The sequence below is a fragment of the Panicum hallii genome, chromosome 7, assembly GCF_002211085.1.
Source record: "Panicum hallii strain FIL2 chromosome 7, PHallii_v3.1, whole genome shotgun sequence".
NCBI lineage: Eukaryota > Viridiplantae > Streptophyta > Magnoliopsida > Poales > Poaceae > Panicum > Panicum hallii.
The window spans coordinates 6,404,535-6,426,333 of NC_038048.1; the positions used below are offsets into that span (position 1 = coordinate 6,404,535).

The 21,799-nt window shown below is 44.6% G+C and overlaps 1 protein-coding gene across 3 annotated transcripts; it reads left to right on the forward strand.

Annotated features, from left to right (window-relative positions):
* Positions 1-262: 262 nt before the first annotated feature.
* Positions 263-21,132, forward strand: LOC112899380 (probable RNA-dependent RNA polymerase 3). 3 transcript variants are annotated; one of them, XM_025967821.1, is made up of 19 exons: positions 268-756; positions 1,241-1,889; positions 2,119-2,269; positions 2,565-2,648; positions 3,304-3,478; positions 3,830-4,034; positions 4,373-4,460; positions 4,538-4,663; positions 6,192-6,218; positions 6,360-6,431; positions 12,030-12,136; positions 12,802-12,950; positions 13,125-13,347; positions 14,257-14,485; positions 16,469-16,623; positions 17,931-18,078; positions 18,336-18,489; positions 20,053-20,219; positions 20,380-21,132. In XM_025967821.1, the coding sequence occupies exons 1-19, from the start codon at positions 453-455 to the stop codon at positions 20,623-20,625; spliced, it is 3,459 nt and encodes a 1,152-aa protein (XP_025823606.1). In that variant the 5' UTR covers positions 268-452; the 3' UTR covers positions 20,626-21,132. The 3 variants fall into 3 exon arrangements, 2 of the variants coding, with proteins under 2 accessions (XP_025823607.1, XP_025823606.1); XR_003230040.1 differs by lacking the exons at positions 16,469-16,623; positions 20,053-20,219; positions 20,380-21,132 and having other exon boundaries at positions 263-756; positions 18,336-18,473; XM_025967822.1 differs by lacking the exons at positions 16,469-16,623; positions 17,931-18,078; positions 18,336-18,489; positions 20,053-20,219; positions 20,380-21,132 and adding an exon at positions 14,599-16,442 and having other exon boundaries at positions 263-756.
* The last annotated feature ends 667 nt before the right edge of the window (positions 21,133-21,799 follow it).

The following is a 21,799-nucleotide window of genomic DNA, read 5'->3' on the forward strand; positions in this document are numbered from 1 at the left end:
GTAGGAAAGTTGTAGCACATCCAAAATTCAAAAATCACCGGAAGTGAAGGTCTGTGCAACGAGCGCCTACTCGTTGTAGAGTTGTAGTAGGCTGCAAGCCTGCGAGTTCAAGTTGACGCTGACGTGACCCGTCTGCTTTACAGGCCTTTAACGTGGGTCCTACCTGCCACGATCCAAAACCTTTCTGTTTTCGCGCCACGCGCCGCCCTCGCCATGGAGCGCCAGGTCGGCTTTCCTTCTCCCACACGCCTCGTCTCTCCCACTGCTGCGCGGGCCCCACACCCACCGATAATGCAAACCCCCACCGCCGCCGGCGCCGGTGCGCCTCCCCTCCGCGTTGCGCTTCTACCCCAGTCCCTCCCCTCCCCAATCGCCTATCCGCTCCACCCCCGCCGCTGCGCTGCCGTCTCACCCCCGCTCGTAGTGTTCCCCGCGAGACCCCACCCCAAGCAATGCAGCCTAGTCACGGCTCGTCTCAGACGGCGCCTTTGCCGCCGGCGGTGGCGGCGGAGCTCGCGCAGCTCGAGCGGAGGCTGGGGCAGGTCGCCGAAGAACCGGCGCGCCGCGATCTCGGGGCGCTCGGCGAAGCACCCGCGGTTCGCGTCCTGCGGTGGATCGGGAGGTCCCAGCGGGAGGTGCGGACGCTCACCGGCTACATCGTCACGGTTGCCAGGCAGGAGGCGTTCGCACTCAACGCGCAGGCCGTCCCCACCGCCGAGAGCGCCGCCTGCAGCTCCTCCGCTCCTTGCCTGCGAGGTGACGTCCGATTCCCCCATTCTTCTTCACTTGAGGCGGGTGCTGTTTTTCTTTTAAGAAACCAAATTGCTGGGGGAGAAAGTACTGTACAACGCGGGCTGCAGCGTTGGTCGCATTTTGTGCTTCAGCGATGGGTGTTTCCAGACTGCAATTTTTGGGATGACCACTAGAATTTCAAATAGGAATACGTGATTCTCATCTCCACTATCAAAATTTGAAATTTGTGACTATGGATTTGTTGCGGTCTATATTTTTATTTAGTTTTTCTTTTTGGCGAAGAATATTATGAATTTAGTTGTGCAAGCTTGCCGTTGCCTAAACCCTGTTGGCTAGCTGCAGCTGGTGACTTTGAAGTTTCTGGACAGATTTTACTAGTCATCTGCTTTATTTTGTGCTCTATTGTGCGCATGTAACGATAGTGGGACTTTCGTTTTGAAAACAGCTCTTTAATGCTTTCCTGATAATAAAATCTTGTGTACAACAGATGAATCTGTACATGGGCCGCAGTACCACAACGACGTCAAAATGGAAGAAATTGCTTTGGACCTCCCAAACCATTGTATGGTGATGGACGAGAATCAAGGTCATGAGGGTTGTCCGGTGATGATGGCAGTTGACAACCCATCTGATTGCATCTCCCGAAGGGATTGGAACCAGGATTGCATTGAAGTTGATAACGTTGTCCCAGGAATGGCTCCTCAGGCAAACCAGATGCCTATGCAGTATGGTGACAGTATCCAAGAACTGATTTCTATTGTACCTCATGGTGTTATCATGCTGGCTGAAAGTCTTAGAAGTGGCAGACCATCTGAGTTGTGGAACCATATACAAGCTGGTAGCCCCAAGCATGAGATGGTTCCCACGCATCCAAGAAGTGAATCTGCCTCAAGCCGCTTGCAGCATGTTTTAGTATGTCTTCAGAGAGTTGGACTCTTAGGAAGTCATTTGGGCCCAGAGTGTGCAATAATGCTACCAAAACCGGTGCCGAATGATGTCGCACGAAATGCATTCAGGGATACTGCAAGCCCTCAAATCTCAGAAAATGAATTGAGGAAGACTGCAAGCCCCCAGATGTGCGCGTTGGAGGTTTTGGAGTACAGCAGGAGATTTTTGATACTCTCTTATCTTTGTCAGTAAGTCTCTCAGTTCCATTTTCTTACAGGAACGTACTGCTTACGAAGTGCATGGTTTTGCGACCCGGTCAGCAAATGGACTCAGAATATATTTGCTTTGTTCACATACCATTATATATTTCTAAAACAAATATGTGGTTTCTTCCTAATATCAGCTACCTATTTGAGACAAAAAGCAACTTTTTTTTGTGCGATGCTATTGCTAAGACATCTTCGTTTCACCTTATAGGAATAAAATGGAAGATGAAGCTGTATTGACCGTGGACTATATTAAATCGTTGAAGCTCCTGTCCATTGCTCATTTTGAGTCGGAAATTTGGAGCAAATTTGGTCGGAAGAATTTTCAGGCATCCTATAGAACTCCATCAGATAGGGCAAAGGTCATTTTGTAGTGGTTTTCTTGTTTTTCTTTCCTCACAGTAGGACTATCACAATTGTTTAGACTAATGCTTCTTATCCTAAAATGGTAGCCCATGATATCTCATTTTCAATGAAACAAACTATGTAAAAGTTGTATCTGCGCATGTCATGAGTTCCATTCAACATGCATGGGGCTCTTGGCTTTTGATGCTTCATCATTTCAGACTTTTACTTACATTTTCATGTAACAGATGATAACTGTATTTTTATGTCGTAACCTCAATGGTGGCTCCATTTACTCGTTGATACCTGCAGAATCTTGAGTTGGACCCAAGTAAAGCAAAAGTATACCATTGTGATATTGAGATAAGAGGGGATTCCATATTCCATATTTTTAAGGTTTGTGATGCTTCCAATATCTTTATTTTTTATTGGTGTTTCATTTTATTGTTGCTGTTCTCTTCACATCAAGTAGTCATTCTACATTGTTTGATTTGTGTTAGTTGCTTTTGACTTCTCACCAATCTAGCTTCCTGTAGGCAACATGCATGTGTGCACACATATGTAGGTTTATTGCCAAGATCATATTCTGCTATGAGTTTTCTATGATTTAAATTTTCGCCATTTCCTATTTCTGTAGGTTAATTGTTCGATGGATTTTCGCTATCAGTTTTATTAAGAGTCATGCACTGCAAATTGTTTCCCTAAATGCGGTTGTATGCTTATCCTCATCATAGGGTAGAATTTGTGCTGCAAACACGATAATTGGGGAATTGGCTAATATTTCTATTGACATAAAGGTGCAAATAACTCAATTATGATGTCCAATTCTTATCAAACTTTACGTAACATCTCCTAAAACATTAATACGCAGTTGTATAATTTGACAGACCGTGCATCGAATTCCATTGACATATGAATAAAAAGGATGAATGCCAATGACATTAATGAGTTAAGGGACCTGGATTGACAAATGTTGCATTTGTAGGCCAGAAATATTTTGAGGAAATTTATGGACCAACATTATATTTTTAACCTTATTTGACTGAATCAGGGGCCATATATGGAGAATAAGAGGACTCACCTTCAAAAAGTTCTTGGTGATGATAACGTTCTTGTAGTAAAGTTTATGGTTCCTTCAGACTCGGACGCTGATTTCTACCGCCAACACTACCATAAGATTGCTGAAGATGGTATTGTTCTGGGTCTGCGGCGATACCGTTTTTTTGGTGAGTTCTCATTTCTTATAATACAAAATCTATTTGGATTTATTAGTTACTACCAACAATATCAGATTATTATTGTTATATGTTCTTGACTCTACACATGTTTGTACATTTTCTTGTGTTAGCCACTAGGGTCAACACATTTTGGCACTTGACATAAGTATTGGTCATGAATTTCTTGGTGACATGTACTCATGGTGTGTTTGGTGAGTCGAGTGAGTAGATGTTTACCCACTCCACAAAGCATTTCCATTGCAGCTGTGGACCTCTTAATTTATTTGCAACTTTCTGTGCGGCAGCATTTCTCGAACTTCTAATTTGTTAGATTGTTTTTATTTGGTTTATCTTTCTCAGGTTACAAGGATGGAAAAAAAGGGAAGAAAAAGAAAGATGATGAACAAGGGGAAATCAAGAAATGCACTTCATCTGTTAGGTGCTACTTTATTTGCACTGAGTCGGAGGATGAGAGTTATATTCTCTCCCACAAAACTGTTGATCAGTGCCGCAAACTGTTCATGCATATCCATACCGCTCCCACTTTGGCAAATTATATGAAAAGGTTTGTCATCTACCTGTTAAGCTTAACCAACCATGTCTGTGCCAACGGCCAAAGGCACCTGACGGGCGCAATGTGCGTGCCTTTTCTGGGTGTTGATAAGGTGCTAGGGAACTACAAATTCTGCTGCCATGATAATAACATTGAGTTTTCAGAAAATAGCCAAAAAGAGGTGCACTATAAAGGCTGCCAATTTTTCAGATTATGAGTGTTCTTATGTTCTTGCAATTGTTGTGGCTGAAAAAGGAAACTAACAATCAGATGTTATTGTATTCTACATGGGCATGCCTCCTCACCCTTCTGGTGTGTTATACCTATGTTCTTTGATTGGAACAATGCAGGTTTTCTTTGATACTATCCAAAACTGAAACACTGGACGTTGATTTATCAACAGTTGATGTTATACTGATTGATGATGAACCTTGCCGGGTAATTAATTGCTTCCTCTTCAATATTGTCTTATTACTATTGAGCATACACCATGTATCTTCAGTGCGGTATTTCAGGACAAACATGGGAAAGTTGATATTACAGATGGGAAGCGTTTGATCCACACTGATGGTACTGGCTTCATATCTGAAAATTTGGCTAAGAAATGCCCCAACAGAATTATCAAGGGAAAGAAGTCAAAAGTTTGTACACTTGGCCCTGTTTCCACAGCTTCAGTTTTTTTAAAAGAAACTTTTAGTTATTACTCAATGTTTTTAATTTATGGATAATATTTTAGGGGGTTCAGCAGATTGTTTGCCATTTTTAGTTTATACCAAGAATGACATAGTCCCCTGTTCCCTGCGTAAAATAGGCTCATTTCTCAGATTTGTATGTACAAACTACAATCATCATCATCATAATCAACAAAAGAGCCTTTTAGTCCCATGCAAGTTGGGGTAGGCTAGAGTTGATACCCAACATGAGCCACCAGCAAAGGGGAAAAAAGAAATAAAGAAAACAAATATATAAGGCTCAATAACAGTGATATTTTTAGGAGGGGGGGGGGGGTTCTAAATCCTGTTAATGGTTCAGGCACGTGAATTTTCATGCACTCCTATCCCAGTACAATTGTTTAGGTGCATGCCATTCTTTCAAGTCCCTTTTTATTGCCTCCTCCCATGTCATGTTCAGTTGACCTGTAATACCTCAATCCAATATCCCTTAGTAGTAGTAGTTGTTGGCCCATGTGGCCCAATTGCGGTTGTGGTGTGGTGGTTTAGTACAACTTGGAAGTTTAGGGGGGGTTGAGAGCTAGCTTATAATCCTTGTCGTTCCAAACATAGCACCTCCGGGTTGACCTTTACATGAAGCGAGGATGAAAGTGTGAGAGAGGTGCTATGCCTATGTTGTTCCGTTCCACGTGTGGAGCTGAGCTGTAAGCAGATTTTGGAGCGGGGTGTCACAGATGGTATTCAGAGCATAAACCTTCGCTGCACATGCGCATGTGCGTGTGGGCATAGTCATGCACCAAGGGTTGGTTCTGAGAGTCTGCATATGTGATGAGCTGCCGAGGGCATCAGCCCTTAAGGTGGGGTGAATGTAATACCCCATCCCAATATCCCTTAGTAGTAGTTGTTGGCCCATGTGGCCCAGTTGTGGTTGTGGTGTGGTGGCTTAGTACCTTGAGGGCCAGCTTATAATCCTTATCGTTCCAAACATAATACCTCCGGGTTGACCTTTTACACGAAGCAAGGATGAACGTGTAAGAGAGGTGCTATGCGTGTGTGGGCCCGTTCCGCGTGAGGAGCTGGGCTGTTGACCTTTTACACGAAGCGAGGATGAAAGTGTAAGAGAGGGGCTATGCATGTGTGGGCCCATTCCGCGTGAGGAGCTGGGCCGTAAGCAGATTTTGTAGCAGGGTGTTACATGACCCACTACTTCTTGCATTATCGTTGCACCTTAGGATTCCGCTATGCACTGGTGCCTCTGTAGGTCCCCATTGGACATCTCCATACAAACTACAACATGTAATGGATTTCATTTCGTTTGAAGTGTTCACTGAACTGCTTTTCAATCTGTTCCTCCGAAATCAAATTACATGTATAAATAATGGAGCATTGTGGAAGTCGCTCCTACATATGTATGCCTCTGCATGCATACATAGTAGTTTATGGTAAAGGTTCATACAAGTGTCCATTTGTATATTGATTATTTCTGTTCCTTGTTCAGGATTATATGCATCGAGGTGAAACAATGGTGAGGTCTACGAGTTCAAAGCGGCATCATTCTCATTGTCTAATGTGTATCTTATTAATTATGCTCCTGTTCTGGTCTACTGTTTTCTGAATCTGCTGTGATTTAACTGTTTTGTTCTTATAATCTGTTCTTTTTCTCTAGCCTCTTCTCATGCAGGTCCGTCTTTTTTATAATGGATATGCTGTAAAAGGAACTCTGCTAGTTGACAAAAGGGTATGCATTAAGAGTTTTAAAATCTGGGTACTATGTTACATTCAAAATCTACGGTCCTGTTTTGCTTTTGAATGGTGTTGCAATATTGTTTTGTGGGGAAAGTCCATTTTACTACCTTGAGCAATTCACCTTGTCTGCTTAACCCCACGAACAAAATTTAGGATCTACTCCCTCAAACCATTTCAGTTGTTCTAATCAACCCCTTAATAAGATTTGTCTTTTCCGTTTATCCACGTACAAGTTGAGTTTTATATCCAAATTTTGTGGGTTGACTTACAACGTACAACATCATATCCTACTGTAGAATGATAGAATGGGAAAACACACCACACCCACTGGGGGGGGTGACCTTTCATATATAGCCAAGAGGCTTAGTGTACAGGGATACAATCTCCTAGACTAGGAATGTTATCAATCACCTATATAAGGCAATGTACAGCCGGCTATACATGTATATCTAACACCCGCCCGCAGTCGCAGCGGGAGAGTCTCGGACGCAAAGACTAGACCTAAACTCAGTGAACAACTGTACAGGTAAGCCTTTGGTCATGATGTCCGCGAACTGGTGAGAGGAGGGGACATGTAGTACTCGAACTTGTCCTAGAGCCACCTTCTCACGGACGAAGTGTATGTCAATCTCAATATGCTTCGTGCGGCGATGATGAACTGGGTTGGCTGCCATGTAGATAGCACTGACATTGTCACAATAGACAACTGTCGCCGAAGCAATCGAGACATGAAGTTCCTGAAGAAGCTGCCGCAGCCAGCAGCATTCGGCGACGACATGAGCCACAGCTCGGTACTCCGCCTCCGCACTGGAGCGGGAGACGGTGGTCTGTCGCTTGGAAGACCAAGAGATGAGATTGTCGCCGAGGTAGACGCAGAAGCCGGAGGTGGAGCGTCGAGAGTCGGGGCAGCCAGCCCAATCCGCATCCGAGTATGCAGTGATGGACTGGATGGGGCCGACGCCTAGGTGAAGACCGAAGGAGAGTGTGCCCTTCACGTAACGAAGGATCCTCTTGAGCAGTGCTAGGTGAGGCTCACGAGGATCATGCATGAATAGGCACACCTGCTGTACGGCATACGCCAAGTCAGGACGAGTCAGCGTGAGGTACTGAAGGGCGCCGGCGATGCTCCTGTACGCGGAAGGATCAGCAACGGGAGCACCATCGGTCGCAGAGAGCTTTGTCCGAGTGTCAGCAGAGGTCGTCGTAGAGTGACACTCGGACATGCCAGCCCGCTGAAGAAGCTCGACGGCGTACTGTCGCTGGGACAGGAACAGCCTGTCGGAGGAGCGCTCGACGGTGATGTTGAGGAAGTGATGGAGATCCCCAAGATCTGTCATGGCGAACTCGGAGTGGAGCCGATCGATGAGGCGCTGAAGGAGGGCCGGCGAGGAGGCGGGGTGAGGATGATGTTGTCGATGTAGAGCAGTAGGTAGGCAAGACGGCCACCCTCTTTGTGTACCCAAGCTGGCGGATATACGTGGCAAAACGCTGGTACCACGCCCGCGGAGCCTGCTTCAGACCATAGAGTGAACGCTGTAGAAGACAAACATGGTCAGGGGCGGCAGGATCGACGAAGCCAGGTGGCTGCTGGCAGTAGACAGTCTCCTCAAGATGGCCGTGAAGAAACGCGTTCTTCACGTCCAGCTGGCGAATAGGCCATGAGCGGGAAGCAGCGATGCTCAGAACAGCCCGAATTGTCGGTGGTTTGACAACTGGGCTGAATGTCTCGTCGTAGTCGATGCCGTGCTGCTGGGAGAAGCCGCGGACGACCCAGCGTGCCTTGTGGCGAGCGAGAGTGCCATCGGAGTGGTACCTGTGCTTGAAGATCCACTTGCTCGATACGACGTTGGCAGCGGGCGGACGTGGAACTAGTCGCCAGGTGCCGTTGTCCATCAGGGACTTGTACTCATCGGCCATGGCCGCACGCCAGTTCGGGTCGGCCAGCCCACTGCGGTAGTTAGCCGGAATGGGCGAAGGAGTCGTGGCTGTGAGGCCCCTGTACTGCACACGCGGAATCGCCCCGGACTGTGTACGAGTGATAGGCCGGGAGGACTCAGAGGCGGCAGCAGGTACAGGGACCGGCGGAGAAGTCGACGCTGGTGGGCGACGCACGTAGACGTGCGGTAGGGCAGGGATGAGGCCAGCAGCATCCCGTGGAGCCGCTGGGCTCGCCTGCTGAAGTCCGGGCAGGGGCACAAGACCACGCCCGCCCAGAGACGGAGATGCTGCGGGACCTGGCGGGGGCACGGGACCACGCCCGCCCGGTCCAGCATGCAGTGGAGGAGGGGGCGACTGCTCAACGTCCTCTGGGAACGGAGCGGCCGCTGGAACCGCCGGAGAAGGTCCAGCCGGTGGTGAGGAAGCTGCAGAGTTAGTAGAGCAAGGCATAGTATCCACAGTGTCATCAACCAGGAAATCAAGGAGGGAAGAATCGGGAGCGGGTGAGCCGTCTGCAAAGGGAAACCGAGACTCGTCAAAAATGACGTGTCGAGAGATGATTATGCGCCGAGTGGACAAGTCAAGGCAGCGATAACCTTTGTGAGAGGAAGGGTACCCAAGAAATACGCACGCCGTGGAGCGAGAAGCGAGCTTATGTGCAGACGTGGCCTGGAGGTTAGGGTAGCATAAGCACCCAAAGACCCGAAGGTGATCATAAGGAGGCTGCTCACGAAAGAGGCGTGTGTAGGGAACTTCACTGTGAATAGAGGAGGAGGGGCGCCTATTCAGCAGGTAACAGGCAGCTGCAAGGGCCTCTGCCCAATACGATGGTGGCATGGACGCATGAAGGAGGAGTGTCCGTACAGAATTGTTGAGTGTACGAAGGGTGCGCTCGGCCTTGCCGTTCTGTGCTGAGGTGTATGGGCATGAAAGACGCAAGAGAATGCCATGGGCCGCCAGGAAGGTGGTGTTGGCATTGTTAACGAACTCTGTGCCGTTGTCAGCTTGGAGACACTTCACAGGAAGACCGAACTGGGTGCGTGCATAGGCCACAAACTCAACTATGTGCTGATGAACCTCAGACTTGCGTCGGAGTGGAAAGGTCCAGCAAAAATGTGAGTAGTCGTCCAAGATCATAAGATAGTAGGAGAAACCAGAAATGCTATTGATAGGTGAGGTCCAAACATCACAGTGAAGTAACTCAAAAGGTGCATCAGTTTGAGTAGTGGATTGACTAAAAGGAAGACGAGTATGCTTTCCTAGTTGACAGGCATGGCAAATGCAATCTGCTACTGTATTACAGGAAATAGAATTGTTCTTTTTCAAGTAATCTAAAGCTGCAGGTGTTGGATGTCCAAGACGTTGGTGCCACAGGGAGGAAGAGGCAGCCAGAAGTGCAGACGGGCTGGTGTTGGACTGTGGCAAGGTGTAGAGATCTCCAGTGCTATTGCAGCGAAGCATCACGCGCCCCGTCGAAAGGTCCTTGACAGAAAAACCGAGAGCGTCAAACTCTATAGAACAATGATTGTCGCGGGTGAATTGACGAACAGAAAGAAGATTCTGAACTATGGAAGGGACGACAAGGACATTGTTGAGAGCAAAATTGGACGTTTCGGTGGACAAAATTGAGTGACCGTGACAAGCTACTGGGATACTAGAACCATTGCCTACTAAAACTGAAGAAATAGATGTGGGAAGGCGTTGGAGCAGTATACCATCCGATGAAGACATGTGGGACGAAGCTCCTGAGTCCACCACCTATGGAGAGCCGCCTTGCATCGACATCTGCTGGAGGGCGGCGATCAGCCCGGCCTGATCCCAAGAGGGAGTTGGCGACGGGTTGTGCGATGGCGGAGGCGAGACGTGCAGCGGGGCGAAGGCGGTGTGGGCCTGCTGCGGAGGAGCCGAGCCCAGGATGCCTTGCTGAGAGCGCCAGGGGTGCCCGCCGCCAGTGTTGCCGCCGGGGGAGATGTTCCAGAACTGCCCGCCCGGGGACATGCAGATCCAAGGCGCGGGCGGGGGTGCGGGGCCGCGCTGCTGCTGGCCGCCGCCGCCGTGGTGGTTGTTGCCGCCGGAGCCGCTGCCGCCGCCGTAGCCGCCGCCGGATTTCTTGCCGCCCTTCCTGTTGTTGCGTGGGCGCTGGGGCTGCTGCTGTCCGCCACTCGAGGAGGAGGAGGAGCGGCAGCCGGAGGCGCCACAGGAGGGAGCAGAGCCGGCGAGCAGGGCCGTGGCCGCGGCAACCTTGATCTCGTTCGCGAGGCGCAGTTCCTTGAGGAGGAGCTGGTCGCGAGCGTAGGAGAAGGAGAGGTTGGTGGCGGCGATGTGGTCGGCGGTGGTGGAGAATTCCTTGTTCAATCCGCGGAGCAGATTGAAGACAAGGGTCGACTCGGAGACGGGCTGGTCGACGTCGCGCAGCTTGTCGGCGGCGGTCTTCATGCGGTGGCAGTAGTCGTTGATTGTGGAGTCCCCCTGAGTCAACGAATGGAATTCGTGACTCAGGAAGATGGCCCGTGGTGCCTTGTTCGCCTGGAACAGAGCGACGATGGCGGTCCACAGCGCGCGGGCCGTCTGGGTGGTGCCGTCCATGGTCATGTCGAGGACGGCCTCCGCGACGGATCCGTAGATCCAGCTGCGGACGCAGCAATCCGCCTCAGCCCAGGCGGGATCGACGGGCTGACCGGCAACGGGAAAGGGGCCGTCGAGGTGCCGCAGAAGACCAAACTTCCCGCACATGTCGCGGAAGTAGGCGGACCACCTGGTGAAGTTGGGGTTCTTCAACTCAAGGGTGAGCGGCACGTGGGCTTTGACGGAGACGGTGGCGTAGGGGTTGATGAAGATGGCGCCGCTAGTCGCGCCGCCAGAAGCAGGGGAGGTCGTCGACGGTTGGGTTGAATCCGTCGACATGATGGTGCGGGAGGTAAGGGATGCGCGGCCAGGGGAATGGCGGCGCCGGTGGGTGGACGCCTATGTGGGGAGCGCACGGCGAGTGAGGCGCGGCCAGAGGGATGGCGGCGCCGGTGGGTGGACGCCTGTGCAGGGAGCGCACGGCGCGGTCAGGAGGGAGAGGTTGAAGGCAGCGGAAAAGGAAGAAGGCAGCGGAAAAGGAAGGTGATTAGGAATTGCTAACTGGTCTCCTGATACCATGTAGAATGATAAAATGGGAAAACACACCACACCCACTGGGGGGGGGGGGTGACCTTTCATATATAGCCAAGAGGCTTAGTGTACAGGGATACAATCTCCTAGACTAGGAATGTTATCAATCACCTATATAAGGCAATGTACAGCCGGCTATACATGTATATCTAACACCTACATTAGCAATGGTTCATGATTAATTTTCATGCAATTTTGTATCTCTAGGATCAATGTCGTACCAAATGTTCCTAACCTATGAAAATTATTTATGTATTTTTCTAACGTAGGGCATCACTTCTCTATCTGTGCACAAAATTTGAGCTTAAAACTCAACTTCTACATGGAGAAACAAAAAGATAAATCTCTCTAGGGCACAGATTGAACCAACTCGAATAGCTTGGGGGACTATGTCGAGTCTAAATTTTGCTCATCTTGGTAAAATGGATTTTTTTGCTTTCTGGAAAAGACTTTCTTAGCTTACCTGAAACCAAATATCCTTTCTTTTGTACTACAGCTTCAAGATAATACTATTGTTGTCCGACCATCAATGGTAAAAGTAAAAGCTGATCCAAAGTTGTCCTGGATGCAGTCTCTCAGTTCCTTGGAAATAGTTTCCACAAGGTATTCTGGGAAATTTTTTGTATTGTTGCATTTCGGTTGTAAGTACATACTTAGTTTTTTTGCACATTTGAATATTTGGGGATTTCATATACATCCTTTTATTGTAACCCTAAAGCCTCTGCGAAGTATCATTCTATGTCAATCTTGGCTTGTAAAACCATTTTTGTTCCTTTTACTGTTTTTTGTTGCAAAATTTAATTTGTTTCACTACATCTCTTATATATAAACTCTAAGTCTTGTTGAGGCAATGTCATTGTAGTTAGTTTTGCCTTTCAACTGATGTTCAAAATGTGACTGTTTGCCTTCAGTATAATTCAAAATGGTGTGTTGTGATAATTAGCATCGGAAGACGCACCTTCCATCTATGTATTAACTTTAAAATCAGTTGGTTGTTGCATGAGGTTTAGTGTGTTAGCATAACCTCGTTTGCAGTTTGAGACAGTTCTGCACTTTAGAAAATAAAAATAAATCATTGCAATATTAAGGGACTGGTGGTGGTATAGTCTCCAATTGTACATGTATGCAAGCACATGTGGTTGGTGCAGGGGATTGGGGCAGGGGCAGGGGGTGGTCTCAATCATATCTTGCCTTATCTGAAGCTCTTTTGGCAAGCAAGTTAATTTGGTTCGAAACCCATATTACCATTGTTTGTGTCTTTTTATCAGCCATCAATCCGATAGGACATCAACATCAAGGTCATTGATTTCACTACTTCACTATGCCGGTGTTAAGGCGGAATATTTTATGGAACTTCTACATAATGCAATTGAAGGGGTTGCAAATGCTCGTTATGATTTCAGACACGCACTAAAGCGTAAGTCCAAATCACTGGGGTTCCATATTTTTCATGGCCTGCTTTTATGTTTGTGTTTCCATATGCTGTAGAACCTGCACTCATAACTTTGTACTTAATGCATTTATAATCTTTCTTTCACTTGCCTGCTCGTACATTGATTTAAGTAGTGCTCTTTTTATATGGTCGATGCAGTTGCATCTAGATATGCTAATATGGAGGATTCAATGTTGGAACGAATGATTCATTCCGGAATTCCATTAGAAGAGCCACACTTGCTATCTAGGCTTAATTTCATAGCCAAACAGGAAATGAAAGGATTCAGAGAAGGAAAGCTACCGATTGATGAATGCTATTATTTGATGGGTTCAACAGATCCTACAGGAACGTTGAAACCAAATGAAGTTTGTGTGATACTGTAAGTGGTAGCATTCATGTGTATGTTTCATATGTGCCCTTTGAATGCATTTATCTGTATGTTTCATTGTTTCAATGATCCTCCATTTATTGATTGCCAACTTCACCATTTAAGAGTGTTTGACGACAATATGATTATGCTAATAAATTAGTTAGGATAACCCTACTTGTTGTTATTAAGAAATTTCAAATTCCTGTAACTGTTTGCATGGTATATAATTTCTGTAGTAGCAATGCTCCAACTTTATCATTTTTCTTATTCATTTTTTTAGTTTTCTAGTATACTTGCTCTTTAAGCTACTCCCTCCGTCCCAAAAAACAAGTCATCCTAGGAATTCTAGGATAAATTAACAAGAAGGTAAAATGACCATATTTGCCCCTATTTATTACCCATATTTGGCACTAACTGATTCTTGCATGCACATGCACTTTCTGAATAGGGTAAGATGACTTGTTTTTTGGGACAAATTTTGAATCCTAGAATGACTTGTTTTTTTGGAACGGAGGGAGTAAGTTGTTCTCTATTTTCTTGTTTATTTGGTTTTGGTTGAAAAGAAGAATATCCTAGGCAAAAGCATAAATAGTCAAAAGATGATAGACCAAATACATGTGGCCATTCAATACTTCAAAATATTGAGGCATTTTTTTCCTGTCAGTCAAATTAGACTAACTTTTCAGTTGTGAGCACAATCTTGTAAGGGTCTAAGAAGTGGGTAAGGTTTGCTATTACCTCACATAAAAAGGGAAATGTTTTTATGCTTCACAGAAGATATTGAAAGCTAGCATTCTTTGGCATGGCTAGCCTCCTATAGAACATACATTAATATGCAGTTATCAATTATTGGAGCATGAATAATATTTGACATCAGGCTCTACTGTTTTATTGCTGACTTAATGTCCTACAAAACAGTGACAGTGGCCAATACTCTGGAGATGTGCTTGTGTTTAAACATCCTGGCCTCCATTTTGGTGATATACATGCCTTAACTGCAAGGCAAATTAGCGGACTGGAGAAGAATTTTGTTGGGTATTCAAAAAATGCAATACTTTTTCCTATTTCTGGGGAACGATCATTGGCTGATGAGATGGCCAACAGTGATTTTGATGGTGATGAGTACTGGGTCTCAAGAAATCACATGGTCAGTTCATTTATGTTTTTCATTTTATGCAAGTTCTTTAGGAATCTTTTATTTTGTCTGTGCTGTGACTAGGACTTGCTACCACAAACCTCATCACTATCTTTTGCTCACAGGCAGCCATACGAGCCAATTGTGGTCTTGAGGGCCTTGATAACAAGCAATCTATTTTTTAGAAATGTATGGGTTACAATTCCCATCTATGTGATTGTCAGGTTTTCCACGTCCAAAGTTAAAGCTGCATAGTCCATGAGCCCCAGTCATCTTTGGTCAGCTTAGCTTGTCTAAGAGCGTCCCAAACAGTGGACTATGTCGCCAGGTTCAGTCCAACGTGGAGCTGAGAGCGAGGGAAATCGAAGTACTAGCGTGCCTGCGAGCGCTTGTCTTGCATGACCCCTGACGGTGCTCGCAGGGCCGAGTATGTCGATTCCACACGTTATCTGGCTTCGGCAGCATCAAGTGCTCTGGTGTTGAGTGGGCCTTGCGTTCTTTCTCTGACCTCTCTCCACCTTGTCAGCTAGCGACAGCGCCTGTCCTGTCGGGGATGCTCTAACTACCTAATTGGTACCAAAATATTTAGTAATAATGACACAGTCAACCTGTGATCAGGCTGGAGTTGTATGCGTGGCTCCTTCTACCATTTCTAGGATCATTCGTCCCACTGCATGAGCAATGTTATTTTTATCAGAATGAAATATTGAAATTCCATTAGACTGCGGACTCACTTCCTTGCACATATGTGTGCTTTACATAGCCTAGGAACATAATTAAGGTAGAAGCTAATAAAATTCAGACTGAAAAGGTTCAATTTTACAGAACAAACCACCAACTGAAGATAGATCAGAAGCTGATGTGTCCAGTCCTTGCTTGACTCACTATTTGAGCTCAGTATGTCGACGAAGCCACATGATATGGCAACAGTTACTCTTCGTATACATGCAATCAGCTCCACAAGCATGGGATCTAGAATGCATGGGATCTAGAACCCAATGCAACTTCCCCGCACATGTGCACAGCCTCTTGGAGGTTGTAGTCTCCATCAGAGTTAATTTCAACTTATTTTAAGGTGTTAGATGATATCTTTTCACCTTGTTCTCGCTCATTCCTAACATGTATTGCCCCTTGGGCTGACCAATAGGAATATACTCAACCACTTTCCTCATAAAATGATATCCAGGTGTGGAAACAGACGGAATGTGGTTGAATATGAATTCAGATAGCATTATTTTCATGTTTTAATTCGAGTACGAATACGGATCTAGATATTCTCAAATATGAATACCAATTTGGTTAGTTCCGATTTGAATGAGAGTGCATGATGCGGTTACAGATGGCATCATTCTAAATGCCATAGCAACCTTGTCCTTATCTTGCCTTCCACCCTTTTAACTTAAAAAAAAATAAACCAGAAGGAGTGATGTCCCTCTGGTTTTGTCTTAAATAAGCTGGTACCAAGATTTGAAACCGGGCCAGCAACAGGGGTTTCATCAACCCTCGGAGTTCAACGCTTAACCGTTACACCACGAGATTCTTTGGTCCACCTTTTTAACTTAACGTGAACATGGCCTGCAGTGGGTGCCCTGATACGGCAAAAGCACCACATCATGACAAAGCGGATGTAGACTTGAGCTCAAGTGGGCGCAACTTGTTGCCACTTCAGTCTCTGTTGAATGGACATCTCCTTTGCTCTCAAATCTCACAATATTATTGTGCTTCCTTTGTCATCGTGTTCCCCTTTTTTCCTTTAAATATTAGGTATTTCTTGTTTTAAAAAATTATATCCTTCATATGCTAGCATAATAGCATTGTTATACACATTACTATTAGTGTTTTAAATAGCGGGCTATAGTGCTGTTTAGCAGCTGGAAAAGGCTGCCACTAAATCCTATACCCCGCTATTTGAAACACTGGTTACTATGCACTATTTTTTTTAACTTGTCAAATGGGTTGTTGCAATTCTTATAGCAAAAAGATTGTGTTTTTCAGTTACTAAAGGGCTTCAAGAAGCGAAGTGAACCTTGGGTTCCACTATTCAAACCCGAGGAGACCCAGCACAGGCCTAAGGGACCCCTGGATTTTAATGAATCAGTTCTTGAAAGATTACTATTTAATGAGTGCTTGGCGACTACGTTTATACCCAAGTACCGCATTTCTTCAATTATTAAGCATATCATAGTTTTCACTGGATGTTACTTTGGTTTTGAATTTCATCGTTCATAGCTCTTTTGCTTTTGAAAAACCATATAACCATTCTTTATTATGTACTGAATCATGTATCTTTAATTTTTTCATGATATCCTATCAATTATGCGACATGGTCATGCTTAATTGCAAAGCAAGATGAAATTGCAGTATGCTGACATACCAAAAACCGGGCGCCTTCAAGCTTATAATGCCATTCCTTATTTACAAGTATGGGCTTTCCCATCCTGCAGCCTGCCCACTCTGTGACCAGGCTGAGGAAACCATTGACCACTTGCTGGTCTCATGTGTCTTCACCCATCAGATATGGTTCAGCTTTCTTCAGAAAGTTGGCTTGCAGACACTAGCCGCACAAATAAAAGATCTGTCCTTTGAAGATTGGTCAGCTGGTCCAAGTAGAAGTGTTAATGGTCAGGTCTGAAAAGGCTTAAATTACGTCATCATCTTAGGAGCTTGGTCTTTATGGAACCGCAGTGTGTTTGATGGGGTTGCTCCTAACTTGGCTTGCGTCATCTCGGTCGTAAGAGAGGAGCTACAACAGTGGTCCATATGTGGGGCTCGAGGAGTTTCTTACCTCCTCGCCCTTGTGACACCAGCCACTTAGTTTTGGTCAAGTGTTTTAGGCCCTGTCCTTGTTTCCATAGGATAGGGAGAGTTTTAGAGATGTGTGGGGCTGCTTTTTTTTTTTTTGGGGGGGGGGGGGGTGTTCCCTTCTTGATATATAGATACGCAGCTCTCCTGCGTGTTCGAGAAAAAAAGTCCAGAATGTAGTGGGGCTACTGGTGACCGGTGAATTTGTGCAATTCAACTTAGGATATATTCTGAATCTGTGTTACAAGTCTATGGATATATCTTATCTGTTGAATATATAGTGTTCTTGTAACCGAAACACATCAGATTGTATAGCTTATGGGCACCCAAAGAGGTCATTGTTGCATTTTTTTCCATTTTTTTATTTTATCATTGATTGCCAAAATGCCATCATCACATTAGTTGATATGAATAAGCTGCATAAATGATAAGTTACTATAAACTAATTACAACATCGTTGGCAATACACTCCATTGAATACCAGATTTTTAGATCAACACGGTTTTTATATTGTTTTATGTAATGCGAGGGCGTGCTGAGATCTTTTTTGATTCTTCACTAGTCTCCTAACTATAAATTTGTTATCTCTGCAAGACCTGTTTGAGTTTCATTCTGTTGATCTGATTGGTATATGTTTGGATTTCCCTCCTTCCAGTTATGCACTTGGTATATCGTCTGATTGTTGGTTAGTATTTATGGACCGGTTCTTAACAGAAGAAGTTGATGAAGACGAAAAGAAATCAATTGCGAAGAAGATGATTAAATTAGTTAACCTTTATTATTGGGCTCTGGATGGGAACAAGGTTAATTCCAATCTTACGCTTGTACAGTTTGTAGTTTTGGAATGCTTCGAAATGGTCTAGGCTTCTATAAAATTATGCATTTCATATCATTCTTCCTTTTTCATATTTGATCTGTTTAGCAAAAAAGAAACGAAGTGCAATTGCCTCTTGGTTAGATTTAATACTAAGGCCAAAGTTCACTTCACTGCGTTATTAGTTTTGTGACAGCATGCTCTGCTTCAATATTGTTTCATGCCATGTTTCTGCTCATTAAACAGGTAAAAGTTGATCGTAATCTGAGGGTAGAAGCATATCCGCACTTCATGGAGAAAAAAGGATTTGAATCTTACCATTCAACATCTATCCTTGGCAGAATCTACGATGAGACTGAGAAAGCAATATTGCAACAATCTGAGAATGATAAACAAATTCGTAAGCTGTCTTTCTAGTTGGCACTTCATCGTCGCCTCTTGAGTTTGATAGAGTTTGATATCTTGTTGCAGTAAAATAGTTTTGCGTATTGTTCATTCTATGATTGCTACTTTGCAAGCTCATTTAGTTTCGGGTCCACTGTGATTTTTGTAGATAATAGAATAGTTAATATTCCACCCTCTACATTCGAGGATGTATGTGCCAATACTTGCAAAGTGAGAACCATATTAGATAGTGGAATAGTTTAAATTCCAACCTCTACAACTGAGGATGTGGGCAGCCAATATTTATTACAAAATGAACCATATGCTTCAAATCAAATCTAACACATAGCAATAGTTCTTTATGAAAGCAAAGATCAGGTAATATCATATGAGAACATATTGCTAAACCTTCATCCATGCTTCGTGAGGATATTCATTGTAGTGGTGTCCAAAAGGAAGCAAGCAGTATGTATTGTCTCGTTTGTCCTCCTTCCTCAGCAATGCCCCAAAATGGATCCATTTTGACAATTAGTGGCCTGGAGCAGAGGATGGTTCAGAGAGAAGCAAAATTTGAGTCTATAGGCCTGTTTTGGATGTTTTTCAGCTTCACTCCAAAAACTCCATGGTGGAGCAGCTCCACAAATTTCTAGAGCACCCTTTTACCTGGTCCACCAAATCCACCAAAATCAACTAGGTGAGGCCTCCAGCTCTATGGAGTTGGCTGCTCTAGGGTTTGGTGGAGTTGGGGCATTTGGGAGGGAGTCCACTCCATGGAGCTGGAAACGTGGAGTGGTAAGCAGTCCTGAACAGGCCCATAGTTTGAATAGATGGGCTAGAACGCCAGCACATGGAAACACATCTATCCTTTTCCTCATTTTTTTTTCATTCCACAACCACCATCCCCTCTTCCAAGGCGCAGCCGACAAGAGCCATGGTGGGCAAGTTTCCAAGTTCACTGGTCATAAATCTTATGGGCCTGTATAATGGTGTTTTATGATATAGTAAACTAATTTTGCATTGTCAGGGCTTGCACTTTAGATTCGGTTTCCATAAGCTTTAATTCCCTGCCTTCATATATATACACAACTAAGATCTCCCCAAAATCTGGTTAAGTATGACTAAATTTCGTGGGAGGATTTTTTTTTGTTTCAGTGGGGTTTGATCTGAAACTGATATGAAGGTACTTGGTTGAGAAACAAACTGGGGTAAAATTTCGAGTTATCCTATTCTGTTCATGCACATTAGAAAAACAGATGTGTTCTTTCAGTGTGTTTCTTTTTTCCTTTAATCCCTTCAGCCATAAACTTGTATACTATTCCAAGATTTTTTTTCTAGTGTCACCTTATCAAGAGTTATTGTGCAGCTAATAGTAATAGATTTTATGCTGGACAACTTTGTAGTTCCGGTATTTCGGTGATGGAATACCCTATACCCTGTATGCAACTCAGAATTATTTTCTGTTGCTATCTATCAGCTGGTCTTGTTTTCGTAATTTCTAAAATAATATGAATCTGAAGCTACATATTTCGACACAGATATACTTATTTTCTCGTGTCTCTGTTTTGCTTGTTGTAATCAGAGATAACGATGCTGCCATGCTTCACTGAGGTGGAGGCAACCCCAGAATGCACATCCTTATGGGAGGACCGCTACCAAGAGTACTTAAGAAAGAGTAGGGAACTTATTAGTCTGGATAAAGAAGAAAAGAACGATGAGTTTCAAAAACTCTACCAAAGCTATAAACATGTAAGCATATTCAATCTTCTTACTCGATAACTGCTGGTATGTCTGTAACCATACCAGATTTGAGGCGAAAAGGCGACACCCAGATTTGAACTGGGGATAAAGGATTTGCAGCTAAGGTAGACCAGCACATATACATGGCTCATGAGCAATAAACTTGCAGTTGCTCTATGACGCCGAAGAATTCGAAGAAACCACGCGGGACTACTCCAAGGTGTTCATGGAGGCGTGCGCGATCTACCGGATCGTCTATGAGCGCGCAAGGTCTACCAAGAGCATCGGCAAGTGCCGCTTCGTGTGGACAGTCGCCGGAGCTGCGCTGTGCCATCTCCATGCAACAAAGTATGCGATGCAGCGTGGGGAAAGAACCGCGCTCTGCCCAATTTCAGTTATCCGCCAACTTTACTGATGGACCGAGTGGCTGGCTGTGAATTGGACTGCTACCCGGTTTGTACAAATAAGGATCAGTAATAGGAGCTAATGTTACGCATGGGCGTCTGAAGCTGGTTTTTGGTAAGCTACGTGAAGGGTTGCAAAACTGTATGGCGTATCTGCACCCAGCAGTAATTGTGTATTGTAGTGTTATGCACTTGTAGTGCGTGTAGCGGTAACTGTTGTATTGGGGCAGGAGGCAGAAGCCCAGGACGATGGAGGCATAAACCTGGCGCTTTGAGGCTCATACATGGCGGCTTCCCTTGGCCCCTAACAAGTTACATTCGTTCGGAAGAATTTATATTAGACTAAGTTTGTAAAGAACATCGAAGCGCAGGGAAGTTTTGGTACATTCCGGAAGTTTTTTTTATCGCTTTAAGAGTTTGAAGCTCCATGGGTGATGGTGCTTGTCTTAGTGTTGATCGGACCTTACACAGTTACACTTGCTCTAAATAAAATGATTCATCGAGGTGCTCTCGACATAGCTCCAGCTTCAAAACTTTATATTTGTTTCTTCATGGTATAATCGTAAAAGTAAATAGATATAATTTTCGTTATAGAAAATAATTAGAATATTAAGAATGCTATAATTTCATCTAACGATGTTTTATTAATACATCTTTTTATTTTCTGTTCATAATAGCGTTAAATTAGTGTTGGACCAATATTGGTATTGCTTATAAATATTATTATTTTTTGTTTGAAATATTAGTTTGAGAAAATTTCTTATTTGACACCGGAAAAAGGACTCGTTCCTTCCTTGACCCTAAAAAAAATTTCCTTCCTAATTTAACACCTACTTCAATTTTCATCCCCAAAATGACACTGCTGTTAAATGCAGTGCTAACGGTGTTAAGCGCCACATGAAAAGACACATTTGCCCCTCATCCATATTTTCGGTTATAGCACTCCTGTTGTGCATGTAGACTGATGTAGCTGTAATGCTGCATGAATATTTTTGCATCTTTTATATTTGCAATATATTGATCCTTTTGTATATATTTTCTGCATCAATTTTTTTTGCATCATTGTTAATCAAATTTGCACCAATTTATGTGCATCATTTATAACCAAATATCAAAACAATATAGCAGCATGATGATAGCACACAGATGATAAGATGATAAGGTTCAAGGGTAACAGCTAGATAG